Source organism: Leopardus geoffroyi, chromosome B1 (genome assembly GCF_018350155.1).
Source record: "Leopardus geoffroyi isolate Oge1 chromosome B1, O.geoffroyi_Oge1_pat1.0, whole genome shotgun sequence".
In the NCBI taxonomy this organism is placed as follows: Eukaryota; Metazoa; Chordata; class Mammalia; order Carnivora; family Felidae; genus Leopardus; species Leopardus geoffroyi.
In genome coordinates this window covers 144,048,502-144,065,319 of record NC_059327.1, presented here as the reverse complement: position 1 = coordinate 144,065,319, position 16,818 = coordinate 144,048,502, and the positions used below count along the sequence as shown (strand labels likewise).

The window sequence follows — 16,818 nt, the reverse complement described above, 5'->3', positions numbered from 1 at the left end:
TTTCATAATTTTCCTTTATCAATGAGACATTTTTCGGTGGCCTGAGTGGCTCAATCAGTTAAGCGTCCAACTCTTGGCTCAGGTAGTGATCATGGTCCCCAGGTTCAGGCCCCACATAGGGTTTCGTGCTGACAGTGCAGGGCCTGCTTAGGATTCTCTCTCCCTTTCTCTCTGCCCCTCTCCCACTCATACTCACTCTCTTTCTCAAAATAGATAAATAAGCATTTAATTAAAAAAAATAAGGGGTACCTGGGTGGCTCAGTCAGTTAAGCATCTGACTTCAGCTCAGGTCATGATTTCCTGGTTCATGAGTTCAGCCCTGCATCAGGCTCTCTGCTGTCAGCATGGAGCCTGCTTGGGGTCCTCTGTCCCCATCACTCCCTGCCCCTCCCCCACTCTCCCTCTCTCAAAAATAAATAAACATTAAAAAAAATAAGACTTCTCCTCCTCCTCCTCCTTCTCCTCCTCCTCCTCCTCCTCCTCCTCCTCCTCCTCCTCTTCCTCCTTCTCCTTCTCCTTCTTTAAAGTAGGCTTCATGCCCAGTGCATTGGCCAATATGGGACTTGAAGTCATGACCCTGAGTTGCTTAACTAACTGAGCCACCCGGGTGTCCCTCAATACAACATTTTAAAAACAATAAGTTAAAGGTATAAAATGAAAACAATGAGGGAGTTGAATTATCAGTGGTTCTTAACTGGGGTAGACTTCAGAATTTAAAAATATTTATACTTGCGGGGCGCCTGGGTGGTGCAGTCGGTTAAGCGTCCGACTTCAGCCAGGTCACGATCTCGCGGTCCGTGAGTTCGAGCCCCGTGTCAGGCTCTGGGTTGATGGCTCAGAGCCTGGAGCCTGTTTCCGATTCTGTGTCTCCCTCTCTCTCTGACCCTCCCCTGTTCATGCTCTGTCTCTCTCTGTCCCAAAAATAAATAAACATTGAAAAAAAAAATTAAAAAAAAAAAAATTTATACTTGGGTCTTACCTTGTGAAACTTCTGAGACGAGGATGGGTTACCTATATATTTAAACACACACACACACACCCCACACACACCCAAATAGGTGACTCTGATGCACACTGGTAGGCAAATTCTCAGCATAAAATTCCACATATCTATGGAGAATAAAGGAGCTCTTCCAGCGACAAGTGCAGTATTGGTTATGAGGCACCGTGGGCGATGAACACCAGGCTGCTCTTAGTGTGTGCCTGGTTTGCTGCAGCCATTGTCATTAGTGTTTGTGGTTTGTGGGCAATCTGAGGCATTGCCTTTTGAGCAGGATTGCTCCACAAGGCGGAAGGCCTCCAGGAATTCATTGATGTCGATGTGGCCATCCTTGTTGAAATCAATGCTCCGTGCAAGGTCACAGATGCAGTCATCTGTGATGTTGATGTTCATATGAGAGCTGAACAGCTTCCAAGTATGCCTGAATTCGTCCAGTGAGATGAACCCTTACCAAAGAGAGGAAGTCACTTCAGTGAGTCGGTCTAGTTTTCTTCTTTTTTGCCTATTATTTTTTAAAGTTTATTTATTTTGGGGAGACAGAGACAGAGCGTGGGTGGGGGAGCGGCAGAGAGAGAGGGAGACACAGAATCCAAAGCAGGCTCCAGGCTCTGAGCTGTTAGTGCAGAGCGCGATTCGGGGCTTGAACTCACAAATCATGAGATCATGACCTGAGCTGAAGTCAGAAGTTTAATTGACTGAGCCACTCAGGTGCCTTGCATGAGTCAATTTAGTTTTCAATGTTCATTGCCTCTGACATTCTTACAAGGAAACCTGCTCCTTACTGTTAAACAGGCAAAGATACCCAAGGCCTTGTATCTAGTTTAAATTCCCAAGGGAGTGGCATAAAACCAGTTGATCACCCCTGGGAGCAATTTTGTTTCCCTTCCTCTGGAAACATTTTTGATTGTCATGACTGGGGTGGGGGTGAGTGTTACTGGTATCTAGTAGGTAAATGCCAGGGATGCTGGTAAATATCCTACAGTAGTCAGGATGGACCCCAAAACAAAGAATTACTCAGGTTAACATGTCAGTAGTGCCATTGCTGAGAAACCATGCATTAAATCATCCCAAACATAATTTATTTTGCTTATAAAAAGCTTTTGGACCCATACACCTATGGTCAATTGACTTTTTTTTACAAGGGTTCCAAGATCATTCAGTGGAGAAAGAATTGTTTTTTCAATATCCTCATGTAAAGGAATGAAGCTAGACCCCCTATCTCGCACTACCAGCGAGAATTAACTCAAAAAAGGGCCGGCTGGGTGGTTCAGTTGGTTAAACGTCCTACTTTGGCTCAGGTCATGATCTCATGGTTCGTGAGTTCGAGCCCCATGTTGGGCTCTGTGCTGACAGCTCAGAGCCTGGAGCCTGCTTCGGATTCTGTGTCTCCCTCTCTCTGTCCCCGCCCCCCCCACTCACACTCTGTCTCTCTCTTAAAAATAAATGAACAATAAAAAAATTTTTCTTTAAATTAACTCAAAATGGATAAAAGACTTAACTGGAAGAGCTAAAACTTTAAAACTCTTAGAAAAAACCATAGGTGTAAATCTTTGTGACCTTGGATTACATAATGGTTTCTTAGATATGACACCGAAAGCACAAACAACAACAACAAATAAATTTGACTTTTTTTAAATTAAAAAAATTTTTGCATCAAAGGGAACTACCAAAAAAGTGAAAGGACAACCTATAAAGTTGGAGAAAATATTTGCAAACCATAGATCTGATAATGGTGTGTGTGTGTGTGTGTATATATATATATATATATATATATATATATATATCAACAACAAAAAGATGAATAATTAAAAAAAAATAGGCAAAGGATTTGAACAGACATTTCTCCAGAGAATATATACAATTTTCCAATAAGCACATGAAAAGATGCTCAATGTCATGGGTAATTGAGGAAATGCAGATCAAAACCATGAGATACTGCACACTCAGTAGTATGGCTATAAAAAAGGGTGGGAAGTAACAAGTCCTGGTGAGGATGTGGGGAAATTGGAACCCTCAAACATTATCAGGAATGTAAAATGCTTTAGTCACTGTAGAAAACAGTTTGGCAGTTCCCCAAAAAGTAAAACATAGTTTTATGATATGATTCAGCAATTGTACTCTTAGGAACATATTCAAGGGAGTATAAAACCATATGTTCACATAAAAAGTTGTATATAAATGTTCACAGTACCATCATGCATAACAGCCCAAACGTGGAAACAATCTAAATGTCTATCAACTGTTAAATGGATAAACAAAATGTGGCATATCCATACAATGGAATATGGTCCAGCTATAAAGAAGAATGAAGATCTTATATATGCTACAACATGGATGAACCTTGAAAACATTATGCAAAGTGAAAGAAGCCAGACACCAAAGGCCACATATACTGTGTCATTCCATTTATACAAAATGTCCAGACGAGGCAAATCCTTAGAGACAAAAAGTGGATTAATGGTTGCCAGGGCTGGTGTAGAAGGGACAGGGATAGAGAGTGACTGCTAATGGGTATGGGTTTCTTTTTAGGGTGATGAAAGGCTTTATAGTTAGATAGTGATGATGGTTACACAACCTTATAAACATACCAAGAATCAGTGAACTGAATATTTTAAATGGGCACATTATATGGTTTGTGAATTACATAAAAAAACAGGTGGAGAAAGAGTAATGACAAGGAAAAAAGCCTTTGGACCACTGGGGGGAAAAGGTGAGGGTATATAAGACCTTCGTATACATTTTTTCATAATTTCTTGTGAATCTGTAATTACCAAATCAGAAATTTAAAAAGAATATGTTGGGAGTGAGATTGTAAAAAGCCTTTCTGCTCTAGACACTTTTCATTACTTCATGACTATCTTTGATGTGACTATAGGGATATTACATCTTCTAACCACTCTTTTTCCTGAGAAGTTCTCATTCAGTTTGTCTTCATTCTTTTCTGCCCTACCCCTCTTCTATATGGATTGCTCGTATTGTTCAAACATTTTTCTAGTTTCTGCCATTTATAAGCATAATAATTATTTACTTTGTTCCCAAAGTGCTTGAGGAGAGAGCTAAATAGCCAGAAAGGAGACTGAGGCTGGGAGGTAAAGATTTGCTATGGGTCAGAAGTGATAGGATAATACATGCCTTTACCTGAATGATCACTGTCTATGATCCTAAAAATGGTCTCCAGGTTGGATCGGTTTCGATACAGTGTTTCCAGCAAACTTGACTGTATGTTCTACAAAAGAAAAGACATTTTTCTTTCTATATCTTATTGTTTAGGCTTGTCCTAATATATAAGGAACACACAATCAACCCTGACAATAAGATACGGTTGAAAAAACTGAAGATATTTTATCCCCAACCCTTTCAGACTACCAAATAGCCTAAGGGTTTAAGAAGTACCTAGACCAGGATGAAACTGTTCTAATATTGACCATGGGGATGGTTGCACATACCAGTGAATATACAAAAAACAAACAAACAATGAATTATACACTTTGAATGGATGAACTGTATGGTATGTGACTTATACTGAAATAAAGCCATTTAAAAAAGTACTTAGCTCAAGGCCTCACGTACATTAAACATTCAACATGTATTTATTGAATAAATCCTTCTCTTTATTTTAGTGGGAGAAGCAGCATAATGCCAAGGAAGTCAGCAGACCTGGGTCTGAGTCCCAGTTCTACAATTTAGAAGCTTCGTGAGAGGTGTTCTCATAGGTATAATGGGACTGATAATACTAGCCTCACGGGGTAGGTATTTTGAGGATAAACTGAGGCAGCATATGTAAGTTGCTTAACACAAAACCTGACATATAGAAACCCAACAAATAGTTCCTTTTTCTCATCCATCTTCTTTTTTGGGCTCTCAATATTTGGCTATTTCTGATTCAAAGCTCTCCATAAGGAGATTCATGGCCCACAGTGTGCCTTCACCCACCATCTTCACACCGTTACCTCACGGTTCAGTTGTTCTTTGGCCAAATCCTCCAGCCAGGACTTGTACTCCAATGTGTTATCCGTTGAGCTGTTCACCAGCTGTGGCCTCAGCATCCGCCATGGCAGTCCTAGATGCAACACAGACTCCACGGCTTCTGCCCAGTCACTAAGGGTGATTAAACCTACAGGAAAGAGCTAATTTGTTGACTTGTCACTTATAAGTCTAGTGTCCTGCCCAGAGTGCATGCCTTTCTATCCTGACATACTTCTTGCTGTCTGTAGGTAATAGAAATAATGGGCACTCTCACTATTTTTGTTGGTCAAGGTCGAGTACACTGGAAACTAGGGTTGCAAGATAAAATACAGAATGCTCAATTAAATATGAATTTCAGACAGACCACAAAGTATATGGCCCAAATATTGCACGGAACATTATTAGACCTTAAAATTGTTTGTTGCCTATCTATAATTTAAATTTAATTAGTTACCCTGTTTTTATTTGCTAACCCTGGGAAAACAATTGAAAAGTCACACAACACTCCCATAAATAATATCCGAAACTTTACACACACCCACACACAGCATTGGTTTTTGTTATGTATATGAATAGATATTATACATATATACGTATATACGTATATACATATACAGATATTATACATGATTATATATATGAACAGATATATACATTATATATACACATTATTTATATATATATATATATATATATATATACAGCATTCGTTGTTGATATGTATATGAACACATATTGCTATGTATTTATGACTGTTACTAATTTTCTAATAAGGCTATGTGTGGTCAATGTACATTAGACATTCCATTAAGTTGAGCAAAGACAAAATTTCTAGCTTTAATAACAGAGCACAGAACAGATATGTACACACTAAATAACAAGAAGCCAAATCACTAACCTTTTGCAAATCTTGGGTATGTTCTTCTAACCTTCCAAACCTGTTGCTTTTTGCTTAGTTCTGGCCTTGTCACCCTCCCCTTGACTCCATTTATTTTTACCATCTCCATCTATATTTAGCTACATTCACATTCTGTTAAAAGCTTGGAACTACAAAATTTAGAAAAGATAACTGGAACATTAAGTTGAATAAAATGAAGAAAGTAGTCAAAGAATGTCCTTTGGTTATCTTAGTTCATTATTATTTAATTTTTTTAATGTTTATCTGTTTCTTAGAGAGAGAAGGACAGAGTATGAGTGGAGGAGGGGCAGAGACAGAGAGGGAAACACAGAATCCAAAGCAGGCTCCGGCTGTGAGCTCTCAGCACAGAGCCTGATGAGGGGCTCGAACTCACAAATCAAGAGATCATGACCTAAGCCAAAATCAGGGCTTAACCAACTAAGCCACCCAGGTGCCCCAATTAGTTACCACTAATTCAACAAATATTGATTTGATAACTTCTGCAAGACAGATTTGTTGTTGTTGTTGTTGTTGTTGTTGTTGTTGTTGTTGTTCAGCTTCCTTCTTCTATGAATATTTTATTTTCTGAGTCTTACCAGTTTTATCTGCATCATGCTTCTTAAATTCACCAAGAAGATCTGAGGAATGAGCAAATAACTTTTCCCGCAGAGCTCTCAGAGCTGACTCCTCTACTCTGCTAATCCTGGGACAGGAGATGAAAAGAAACATTTTAAAAAGTTAACATAGAGGAAATAGTGAGGGGGTTTGTTTTGTTTTTACCACATTCCTCCTCTCTCTTTCTTAATGTTTCAACCTCCCTAGAACTCAGTTTTGGGGAGAAGAGCTCAGTTTTTGAACAAAGAGTTTCATCTCTTATTTCTCCCCACTGCCCTCCCACTCCTCCCTGCCATGGACAAATAGGACCTGCTGTGTCCTACCCAGTGCAGAAGAGTGGTTACAGCAAAAGTTCTGGAAAAAGACCACCTTTGTGGTAAAGTTAGCTACCTGCACTGCACCTCAGTTTCCTCAAGGGAAAAATAGGGATAAAAATGGTACCTACCTCGGGCCACCTGGGTGGCTCAGTTGGTTAAGTGTCCAACTCTTGATTTCTGCTCAGGTCATGATCTCACTGTGTGTGAGTTTGAGCCCCGCATCGGGCTCTGTGCTGACAGCACGGAGCCTGCTTGGGATTCTCTCTCTCCTTCTCTCTCTGCCCCTCCCCTGCTCTCTCTTTCTCTCTCTCAAAATAAATAAATAAATAAACATTTCTTAAAAATGCACCTACCTCACAGGATTATTGTGAAGATTAAAAAAGTAAATTCGTATAAAGCACTTAGAAGAAAGCCCAGCACATTGAAAGCACTCAGTAAATGGTATCTGCTAATATAATCATATGCTTTCCTTATAATTTATTATTATGTTAAATAGGCACAAGGCCAGATTTTGAATAACAAAATAACATTAATTTCGTTTTCTCATTCTTATTGGATCAAAAGGGTAATTCTGGGCATAGCACTTTGCCCAAGTAAGTGTTCAATAAATATCTGTAGTTGAATCAATAAAAAGATACAAAGAGATAAAGGTAAATATATACTTTCTCATGCCTCATTTATAGCCATTCTATAAATGATGACCGGATATCCTGTCTTTTCAACGGCTGAAAGTTACACACACACATGTGAGCACATACACGTGCACACACACACAGAGTTTTAATCATGCTTGATGAAAATTTTCCTTGCAGTTTAAGGTGGTTAGTATAATAGACCTTAAGTGGACTCCACCAGACCCCTAGTAGAGTGTGAAGTGCCCAAAACTCATCCCAAATCGTATGGGTACATGAATTTGTTTTTTTCTGGAGGGAGTTCACTGTTTCATCAAAGGTGAAAAGAAGTATGGGACTCCCTTCTCTCCAAAAGTTAACAAACCACTGGTCTGGCAAAGCATTTGCACTATCTTCTACTAACTTGCAGTCATCAGTCATTATCATGCAGGGATGTAGTATAGTGATGCTCTCGGGAGCTGTCTAGATGTATAAGGCTCTCGGTTTCTACATCAAGCCAGAAACATTGAACACTAAGTGCAGAGCTCTGCATGGTTATCTCAATCCTCCAACACCCACTGAGGTAGGTCTGATTATTATCCCATTACAAAGTCAGTAATCCAAGGTCACATAGCTGATACAGGGTAGGACCAGGAATCAATCTTGACCTATTATTGTGAGACATGGGTGTAAACCCAAAGTAAATGGATTCTGAATGAGGGCTCTTCTAAGAAAAAGACATGACCTTGAGTTTATGGACATTGAGACATCAATCATAGATGGTCAGAGACATCTAACGTGTCCACTGCACTCCAGGGAGTTGAAGTTGTTGGGCAAGTGACTTCTGGGTAAATTGGATGATGTTTACTTGCTTTAATATAATCAATGAATAATCAATGAATATTTATTTCAAAGAGCTCTTTTTTTTTAATTTTTTAAAATGTTTATTTTAAACATTTAAACATTTTAATGTTTAAACATTTTAAACATTTAAACATTTTAATGTTTAAACATTTTAAACATTTAAACATCTGTCTCTGAGAGAGACAGAGAGACAGAGCACAAGCAGGTGAGAGGCAGAGAGACAGGGAGACACAGAATCCGAAGCAGGCTCCAGGCTCTGAGCTGTTAACACAGAGCCCAACACGGCTTGAACCCACAACCATGAGATCATGACTTGAGTTGAAGCTGGATGCTTAAATGACAGACACTCAGGTGCCCCTCAAAGAGCTCTTTGATTATATTACTAAAACATACTCTCTACAGGATTCCCTACAGTGACTTCATTTGTAGTGATTCCATATGTACCTAAACCATATGGAATTGTGGTGTTCCAGTTGCCTGGGGCCCACCCCTGGAGATTCCAATTTGGTGGGGCTGCGGAGGCTAGGGCGGCTGATTTTTTTGTAAAGCTCCACAGATGATTCTGCTGCACAGGGGGTTTGACTATCACTTAATGAGTTTAAATTTTCATATAAAACTTCTTGAGTGAGGCTGGCCTTGATTTTTTTTAATAACTTAAGTGTTTAATAACTCTTCATATTTAGTAACTCAAGAGTGATTTAAAATAATGCACTTTTATAGCACTCACACAAAGCAGATGGTAAATATTAGTATGCTCTCTTTCCAGGGTTTATGTCAACTTTGCTTTAATTTCTAATTAGTTCCTCTGATAATTAGAGAAGCTTGCTCAGTAGCACTAAAACTGTATCTGTTGGCAGCTTATATACTCTGGGGCCATCTTCCTGGTAGGAGGCAATCCTGCGTGTCTGTTAAGTATGTGATTTCTGAAATAAGACTGCCTGTATCAAGGCTTGCCTTCACTGTGTTATTAGCTGTGTGACCATGGGCTAGCTGATTTCATCTGTGTTCTTTAATGATCTCTTCTATAAAACTGAAATTAGTATGAATTTCTTAAGTCCATTGTTAGATACTACATATAACTTCTTTATAATAGCACTTAGTGTGTGGTAAGCTCACAACTAAGGTTAGAATTCAGAAGCATCTCAACAGAAGCCATTTAAGTAATATTATATGCTTCCTTCCCAGGGAGAAAAGGGCATTGCTAACAAATGTGTGAGCTGAAACCCATCTGTCAAATCCCTTGAAAGCAAAGAACCTTCGGCTCTGGCTTAGGGAGTAACACAAACCCTTTAAAGATGAGAGAAAACAGAAGAGTGGCCCTGGAAAGACTTAGTGGCCTGGTACATGGACTTTACCCAAGATGTGCCCATTGAGAGTAACTCCTGCAGGAAACAAATTTGTTACTCCCATTCATGACGGGTCGGTACAGATCTTCAAGTGTATGGAGGAGAAGGAAGAGGCCCCTGCTAGAATGTCTATTGTAGACCTTACTGCTAACAGAGCTACATTTTGAATTTTCACTTAGAATGTGGATAAATGACGGGGCGCCTGGGTGGCGCAGTCGGTTAAGCGTCCGACTTCAGCCAGGTCACGATCTCGCGGTCCGTGAGTTCGAGCCCCGCGTCGGGCTCTGGGCTGATGGCTCAGAGCCTGGAGCCTGTTTCCGATTCTGTGTCTCCCTCTCTCTCTGCCCCTCCCCCGTTCATGCTCTGTCTCTCTCTGTCCCAAAAATAAATAAACGTTGAAAAAAAAAAAATTTAAAAAAAAAAAGAATGTGGATAAATGTAATGATGTTTGACATTTCAAAGGCTCCACAAACACCGTCATTCTGGTTTTTGGAAAGTCATTCATTAAAAAGTCTTGCCTTTGCCTCATGGTCAGCATGTGGGTCACCTTGTTAGCTTGATACTGCACGATGTACGGGGTCAGGGCTGGCCCCAGTTTGACATAGGCCCCTCTGTTACTGCCAACTTCATAGTAGTTGGAGGCAGAAAAGATGGTTAACACCTAAATCAAAACAGAGAGAGAAAGGCGTTCAGGTTCGCTGAAGAACTCTTGACTCTCAATCTGATAGGGCCCAACCCAATTTCAGGAGCTGCTCTTCTTTCTTGACCTCGCCTACAGATCTTTTAAATTTTTTTTAAAGTCATCAATGCTGGTAGGGCAGGAGTGGTGGCTCCAGTAATAACAACTTGGATTCTGATAGGACATCCACAACATGTTTTCTTCACATTTTTATCCCAAGTTCAATAGCAGGGGTAACAGAAAACACTTCATTTGGTTCAACTTAGAGGCAAGCTGGAACCGATAAATTAGGAAGGGTCGTTACAATTGGCAAGCCAGTTATCAAAGCTGGTGGGAGGCCTCAAAGTAGAGTTTCCTACAGAGTACTGTGCCTCCTGAGATGCTCTGTGGAAAAAGTTTCCATTGTCAATACATTGGGAAATGGTAGACAGTGTATCTCTTCTTGGAGATTTACAAGGAATATAGGAAACTAATGGTTCTCAGAAGTCCTGCACTAGAGAAACTTGTATAACTGTTTAACCAAACATTTCTCAGATTAGTTGATCTTTTTTTTCCCCCCAAATGGAAAGCTGTTATTCTCCTGTAGAGTTAGTTTTTGTGGGAATACTCTCATCCTAGTGGCATTGGGCTAGGCTAACATTGTAGGATTAAGATGTCCAAAGATCAGACAGGACATTAAGTACACTCCTGAGAAGACAAACAATCCTGAATCCCTGCCTGAGGCACAGTGCAGAAATCCTGTTACCCTGTACTGTTGTTTGAAATATATGCCAGTGAGCAACGTGACTTACAGAATAGAGATGTGCCTGGGAAAGCACCAGGCCATATTTCTAGCCACAAGATGGGACAATATCTGCCCCTTTTTCTCCTCTCAGGGTATTGGTGAGTGGTGGTAGCAATCGAATTTTGAGGTTTAAAGAGGCGATGAGAGCCAAGGATAAATAACAGTAAAGGACCTAGTCGCTTTGAGCAAGTGGCTAACAAATACAAGACACAGTGGATTGTGGGAAGGCAGGAGCCTGAGCTCATCCAGGCCTGGGAGGAGCAATATGGACCACTCGTGGGCTTCTGCAGATGGCCCACCCACCTTGCGGCTGTGGCAGAACTCATAGCCTTCAGGTTTGCACTCGTGTGAGCGGATCAGGAATTGCAGGTTGTATTTCTGTAGCAACCGTTCTGTCACATTGGGTCCAAAATAACAGCCTCCTCCTCGAACAGTGTTGGCCTTACAGCCCTCCTGAGCCATGGGATCACTCCACAGTATATCTACCACCTGGAGAGACCAAGAGATGGTTTCTTTCCTAAAATCTAGACAGAGATTCAGAGTCATTCCTATGAGAAGAGGAGGAGGAAGAGGAAGAGAAGGAAAAGGAGTAACAGGAGGAGGAGGAAAGGAAGAGGATACAGATATTTGAATAAAAATAAGGGAATAATTTTTTGCATAATCAATGTTTGACATATGCTTATATTTTGAATCCCTGAGGTTTCAGAATCTTTTTATTATTCATGGAATGAGCGTGGGTATGTGCATATTGTTTGACAAGCTTGTACCCACTTTCTTGGAAGTAAGTCTCACGTGAAAGCTCAACACGTAAAACAGATTAAAAGGGAGCTGCTCTGATAGATGCTTTGATCAGAGCCAGTTGTCTTCAGTGAGCCCCAGTGCTCCAGGCTCCTGGACATTTGCCCCAAAGAGAAGGCAGACATCTGGGCCTGGCAATACAATCTCTCCTCCAGCATTCACAGGTATCAGGTGTGGTCCTGAGAATGTACAATCAAATGCTTCATTTCTTTTTTTTTTTTTTTTTAATGTTTTATTCATTTTTGAGACAGAGAGAGACAGAGCATGAACGGGGGAGGGGCAGAGAGAGAGGGAGACACAGAATTGGAAGCAGGCTCCAGGCTCTGAGCCATCAGCCCAGAGCCCGACGCGGGGCTCGAACTCACGGACCGCGAGATCGTGACCTGGCTGAAGTCGGACGCTTAACCGACTGCGCCACCCAGGCGCCCCAAATGCTTCATTTCTTAAAGTAATGTTGGCATTAAAAAAAAATTTTGTTTGATGTTTATTTATTTTTGAGAGAAAGAGAACACAAGTCGGGGAGAGGCAGAGAGAGAGGGAGACACAGAATCCGAAGCAGGCTCCAGGCTCTGAGCTGTCAGCACAGGGCCCGACGTGGGGCTCGAACTCACGGACCAGGAGATCATGGCCTGAGCGGAAGTCGGACACTCAACCAACTGAACCACCCAGGTGCCCCTCAGCATTTGCAAATAAAAAATTAAAAAAATTATTTATTTATTTATTTATTTGTTTGTTTTTAAATTTCCATTCTAAGTTGATGTTGAAGCCCAGATCGATAGTGCAGGGAGAACATAGCCTAACCTCACCATCTCTCTCTCTGAGGTTTCCAGTCTCAGAGTCAGCTGTGACTCCTCTTTCTCGCCACCCTCCATCTGGTCAATCAGCCCATTCTGCTAATTTTAGCTCTATAATAATTCTGAATTCCTTTTCTTTACTGGATGAACCATTAAAAAAAAAAAAAAAACTGCCATTTTTATAGGTCAAAAATGGTCGAACACCAGCAAGTTCACATCGTTCTGCTAACACTACTGCACAAACTCACCACATGGATTACAAGCTTCCCTGCCACAGTCTTGCCCCAGTGAAATGTGCCCTGCATTTGGCTGCCAGAGTCATAGTTAGGCAAACACCATGAGTGCCTACTCTGTATTTGTTTTCCTTCTTCTTCCTTGCTAACAGAACTCTGATGAGGTGTTTGAGGTGGCACTGTGCCTAGCAAAATATGTGCTTTCCCAGTGTCCCTTGCAGCGAGGGGTGGCCATAGGACACATCTCTGGAGATCTTGGAAAAGCTTTTATTTGCCTGATAACAGAGAAGGACAGAAGTTGCTGACCTAACCCTTTTGGCCTTGAGCTACAATGGCCATCTTTCTGACACACGCAACACAAAACATCATAAAATAGCACCCAGTAAATCATGGCTTACCTTCCTACCCCAACGATGCTAGGTCACTAAGCCAAATTTGCTCAGGCAATAGAGCCCATCAGCCACATCACCCTGTGCTCTTTCAAACTCTAAAACATATGAGCCATGAAGCAAATACTAATGTTCTTCTGGGGGTGTTCTAACCCCAGGGGGAGAGTGAAGGGGGTGGGAAAAAATACCCCGAATTTACATGGAGGGAAGAGGCTTGTTCTGTTTTTTAAAAGCCCCCTCCGGAAGACGGCCATATTCCAGGGGGCAGCACCCGGTCACAACCCACCTGCCTCCACTCCTCCTGCGTGGGCTCCAGCGGCTCCTCTGCTCCTGAATCCGCTTCTGGCGTGCACGGCAAGGCCTCCTCCTTCCCCCAGCTCACCGGGAAGCCTGCTTGCTGCCGGCACCTGTCCAGCTCCAGGTCCACGGAGCGCCGCACCTGCCAGGCTAGCTCCTTCGCATCCCGGGGGGCGCCGCAGGGAATGCTGGACGAGCGGCTGGCTCTGTGCGCCTGGAGGGAGCCCAGGCGAAGGGGCGAAGCGGGGAGAGAGCGGCTCTGGGGGAGAAACCACGGAGTGGGTCTCCCTGCGGAGCTCTTCTGGTTGGCTTCCTCCTTCACCTGTTTCCCGTTCTCCTTTCTCGTTTTGTGCCTCATGGTGGAAACAATCTAAAAATGTCCAGAGAAGACAAAGATGTTGAGTTGTTCTTGGGGCAAGAACAGGGAAGGACACTCAGAGAGGGTCAGCAGGACCTGAATGATATTTCGAGAGGCATCCAGATTGAGTAGAACGGAACAGAGGTGTTCTCTGACTTTGGACAAGCACTGGATGACTTCCCAGGCAGCCCCAGCCCCTGGCCATAGAGAGTGAAAGGCCACCAAATGTAAACAGAGTCATAACCCCCTCTCCTCATCGTGTTGCAACTCATAGTGAGGGCCAGACCGTCAGTCCCCTTTTGACCCCCAGATAACTTTATTTCAAGGAAGTTATTAATCTATCCCCCAGAAGTTATTAATCTATCCCCCTAACTTTGATTATTAAGGAGAATAATCGTGTTACTATGTATCGGGCCCTTGGTAAATAGGTGCTATCCTGGGTACTTATCATGAATTCATTGATTAGCTCTCAGGTCGCCACCATGAGATTGCATCCTCATTTTTAGTTTTACGTGAATTAACCGATTAGCCCTCACACTCCTTTGAGATAGCATCCTCATTTATAGTACAGATAAGAAAACTGAGGTGCAGAGATACTAAAACATTACCAGGACTGAACCCAGAAATCTGACTCCAGAGCTCCTACTTTGTATTTTCCTCCCAAGTGGTTCCTGGACTTGGTACAAATGGCTACGTCACCCCTCCCCAGAGCTTTGCAAACTACTGGGAAGTCAGCTTTTTGCTAAGCTCCAGAAGGCAAACTGTTCTTTAGCATTCTTTCCCCAAAGTTCCTACTTCTCCTGTTTACATCATTAAATGTGATTCTTCCCATGAGATCATCTGCTTTATCGTGACTTGCTGTCTCTACCTCCATACATAGACATAGATGCAGCAGAACAGAATATTTGAATTAAAAAAAAAAATAAGGTGCCAGACATCACGCAGACTAAGAGCTGGTTTTAGGTCCCTTGGACACCTTCTCTTCCACAAAGAACACGAAAGGGTTGAGATTATGGAGAAGCAGAAAGGGGATTTATAATGAAGGTTTTGGAGGAAGCTGTTGAAAAAGTTGCAGGTGTCCCCTCCCCCACCTCTTCCAAGGAGTTACCCTTTCCCCCTTCCAACACTGAGTTTTCGGGAGCAGGGACACAGAAATCATCTTTTAGTCACCAGGCCCCAAAGGGCCATAGGCAGACCTTGACAAATAGGACTTGAATCCAGAAACCTTGGGCTTTGAACTGGATGCAATCATTGGATGAGACCTGAGTGTAGACTCCATTGGGGAGGGGATGAGTGGGGTGTGCATGAAAATGTGGGGAGCAACAGGGGCAGACTAAGGTAGTGTGTGGCTACCCTACCATCTGTCTACTCTTCTTCCTTAGCAATAGAAACCCAGATTCTTACAGATACCACCTAGAATGAGGACTACACTTGCCAACCTGCCTTTCAGCTAGATGTTAACATATGACAAAATTCTGAACAGAAATATGAACAAAAATTCTGTATACAACTGAATGTCCTTAGAGGGAAGAAACATGCCTTTCTTCTACTTTCTAAGTTATGCTGCTAGAATATGGTTGTGATGGCTGGAGCTCAAGTAGCCACTTTGGGCCATGATGTAGCATGGTAGAGCAACAAGAGAGCAGAACACTGGGCCTCTAGTGACTTTGTGGTATTACTACCAGCCCTGGACTGCTTGCTTCCAGTGTTTATTTACAGAAGGAAGAAATAATCACAAGGCATTGTTGTTTGAAGTTTTCTGTCACTTCAGCCAAATGTAGTTAATACTATTTCCACTTATTGAGTACAAATTTTGTAAGGCACATGCACATATATTTTCATTTAATCCTCACAACATCTATGATACAATCATTCACTCTCCTATTGTATAGATTCAGAAACTGAGGTTACAGTAAGTTAAATAACTTTTTCAAGGTATTATAACTATAAGTAGCAGGAAAAGAATTTTTATCCATTTCTAGCCTAACCAACCACTCACCATACCTACTCGAGGAAAAAAGAACACAGTTCCATACTTCAGTATCTGTGTGTCAGAGACTACCATTCTCCCCCATCTCTTTTCCCCTTCTTTGTCATAGGAATGGAAACCCTAACTTTTGTGCTAGGCATGTGGCCAGCCAGCCAGAAGACTGCATTTCCAGCCTCCCTTCCAGCAAGGAGTAGTCATGTAACTACTTTCTGAACAATGGGATGAGAGCAGAAGAGATGTATACAACTTCTTTCCTGTGTCTTTAAAGGGCAGGGATATTCTTCCCCTCTTCCTCCCTCTATCCTATTGCTTGGAATACAGATGTGGTGGCAGGCTATCTTGGCCTATAAGATGAGGGCTCAGGAAAGACACGCTAAGGACGGCAGAATAACAAGACATAAGAAGGCTTGGTTCTTGGATAACCTAGTAAAACACAGCTGCCATATCAGCCAAGTGCTGCATGTTCCCAGATTCAAATCCAGGTCTGTCTGATTCCAAAGCCATGCTCTTTCATTTATGTCTCATATCACAAAGACTTGTATATTAATTAGAGTTGCCCAGAGCACACTAGCTTGTGTAGTAATTGCTTAGGCAAATGTTGTCAAAGATGTTGTAGTAGGGATTCCTGTGTTTTGGAAAGGGCAGCTGGGAGTTCAGAAGCCATAAGACACCATTCAAGTGTTAAAAGTCTATGATTAAAAGAAAATAGAATTCTTGTTTTCTAAGTTTTTACTTCCAAAGTGAAACAGGAAATAGAGACGTATTAATATGGGAGTATATTGCATTCTGTCTCTCACTCCCTCCTCCTGCTGGTTATTGTAAATTTCTTTAGGGCAGGCACCATCTCTGGTTATCTTTGTATCACCCCTACCACTTCCT

At 41.8% G+C, this 16,818-nt stretch overlaps 1 protein-coding gene across 3 annotated transcripts in view; it reads right to left on the bottom strand.

Moving 5' to 3' along the window:
* Positions 1-962: 962 nt before the first annotated feature.
* PPEF2 (protein phosphatase with EF-hand domain 2) overlaps positions 963-16,818 on the bottom strand; it is a 35,046-nt gene continuing 19,190 nt past the window's right edge. For all 3 annotated transcript variants that reach the window (XM_045473721.1, XM_045473720.1, XM_045473722.1), the window contains 7 exons: positions 13,581-13,961; positions 11,384-11,569; positions 10,136-10,278; positions 6,461-6,567; positions 4,951-5,114; positions 4,139-4,226; positions 963-1,446 (listed from right to left, as the gene is read on the bottom strand). In XM_045473721.1, the coding sequence (XP_045329677.1) occupies positions 1,193-1,446; positions 4,139-4,226; positions 4,951-5,114; positions 6,461-6,567; positions 10,136-10,278; positions 11,384-11,569; positions 13,581-13,961 (1,323 nt within the window). In that variant the 3' untranslated portion in view covers positions 963-1,192. The remainder of the gene's footprint in view (positions 1,447-4,138; positions 4,227-4,950; positions 5,115-6,460; positions 6,568-10,135; positions 10,279-11,383; positions 11,570-13,580; positions 13,962-16,818) is intronic.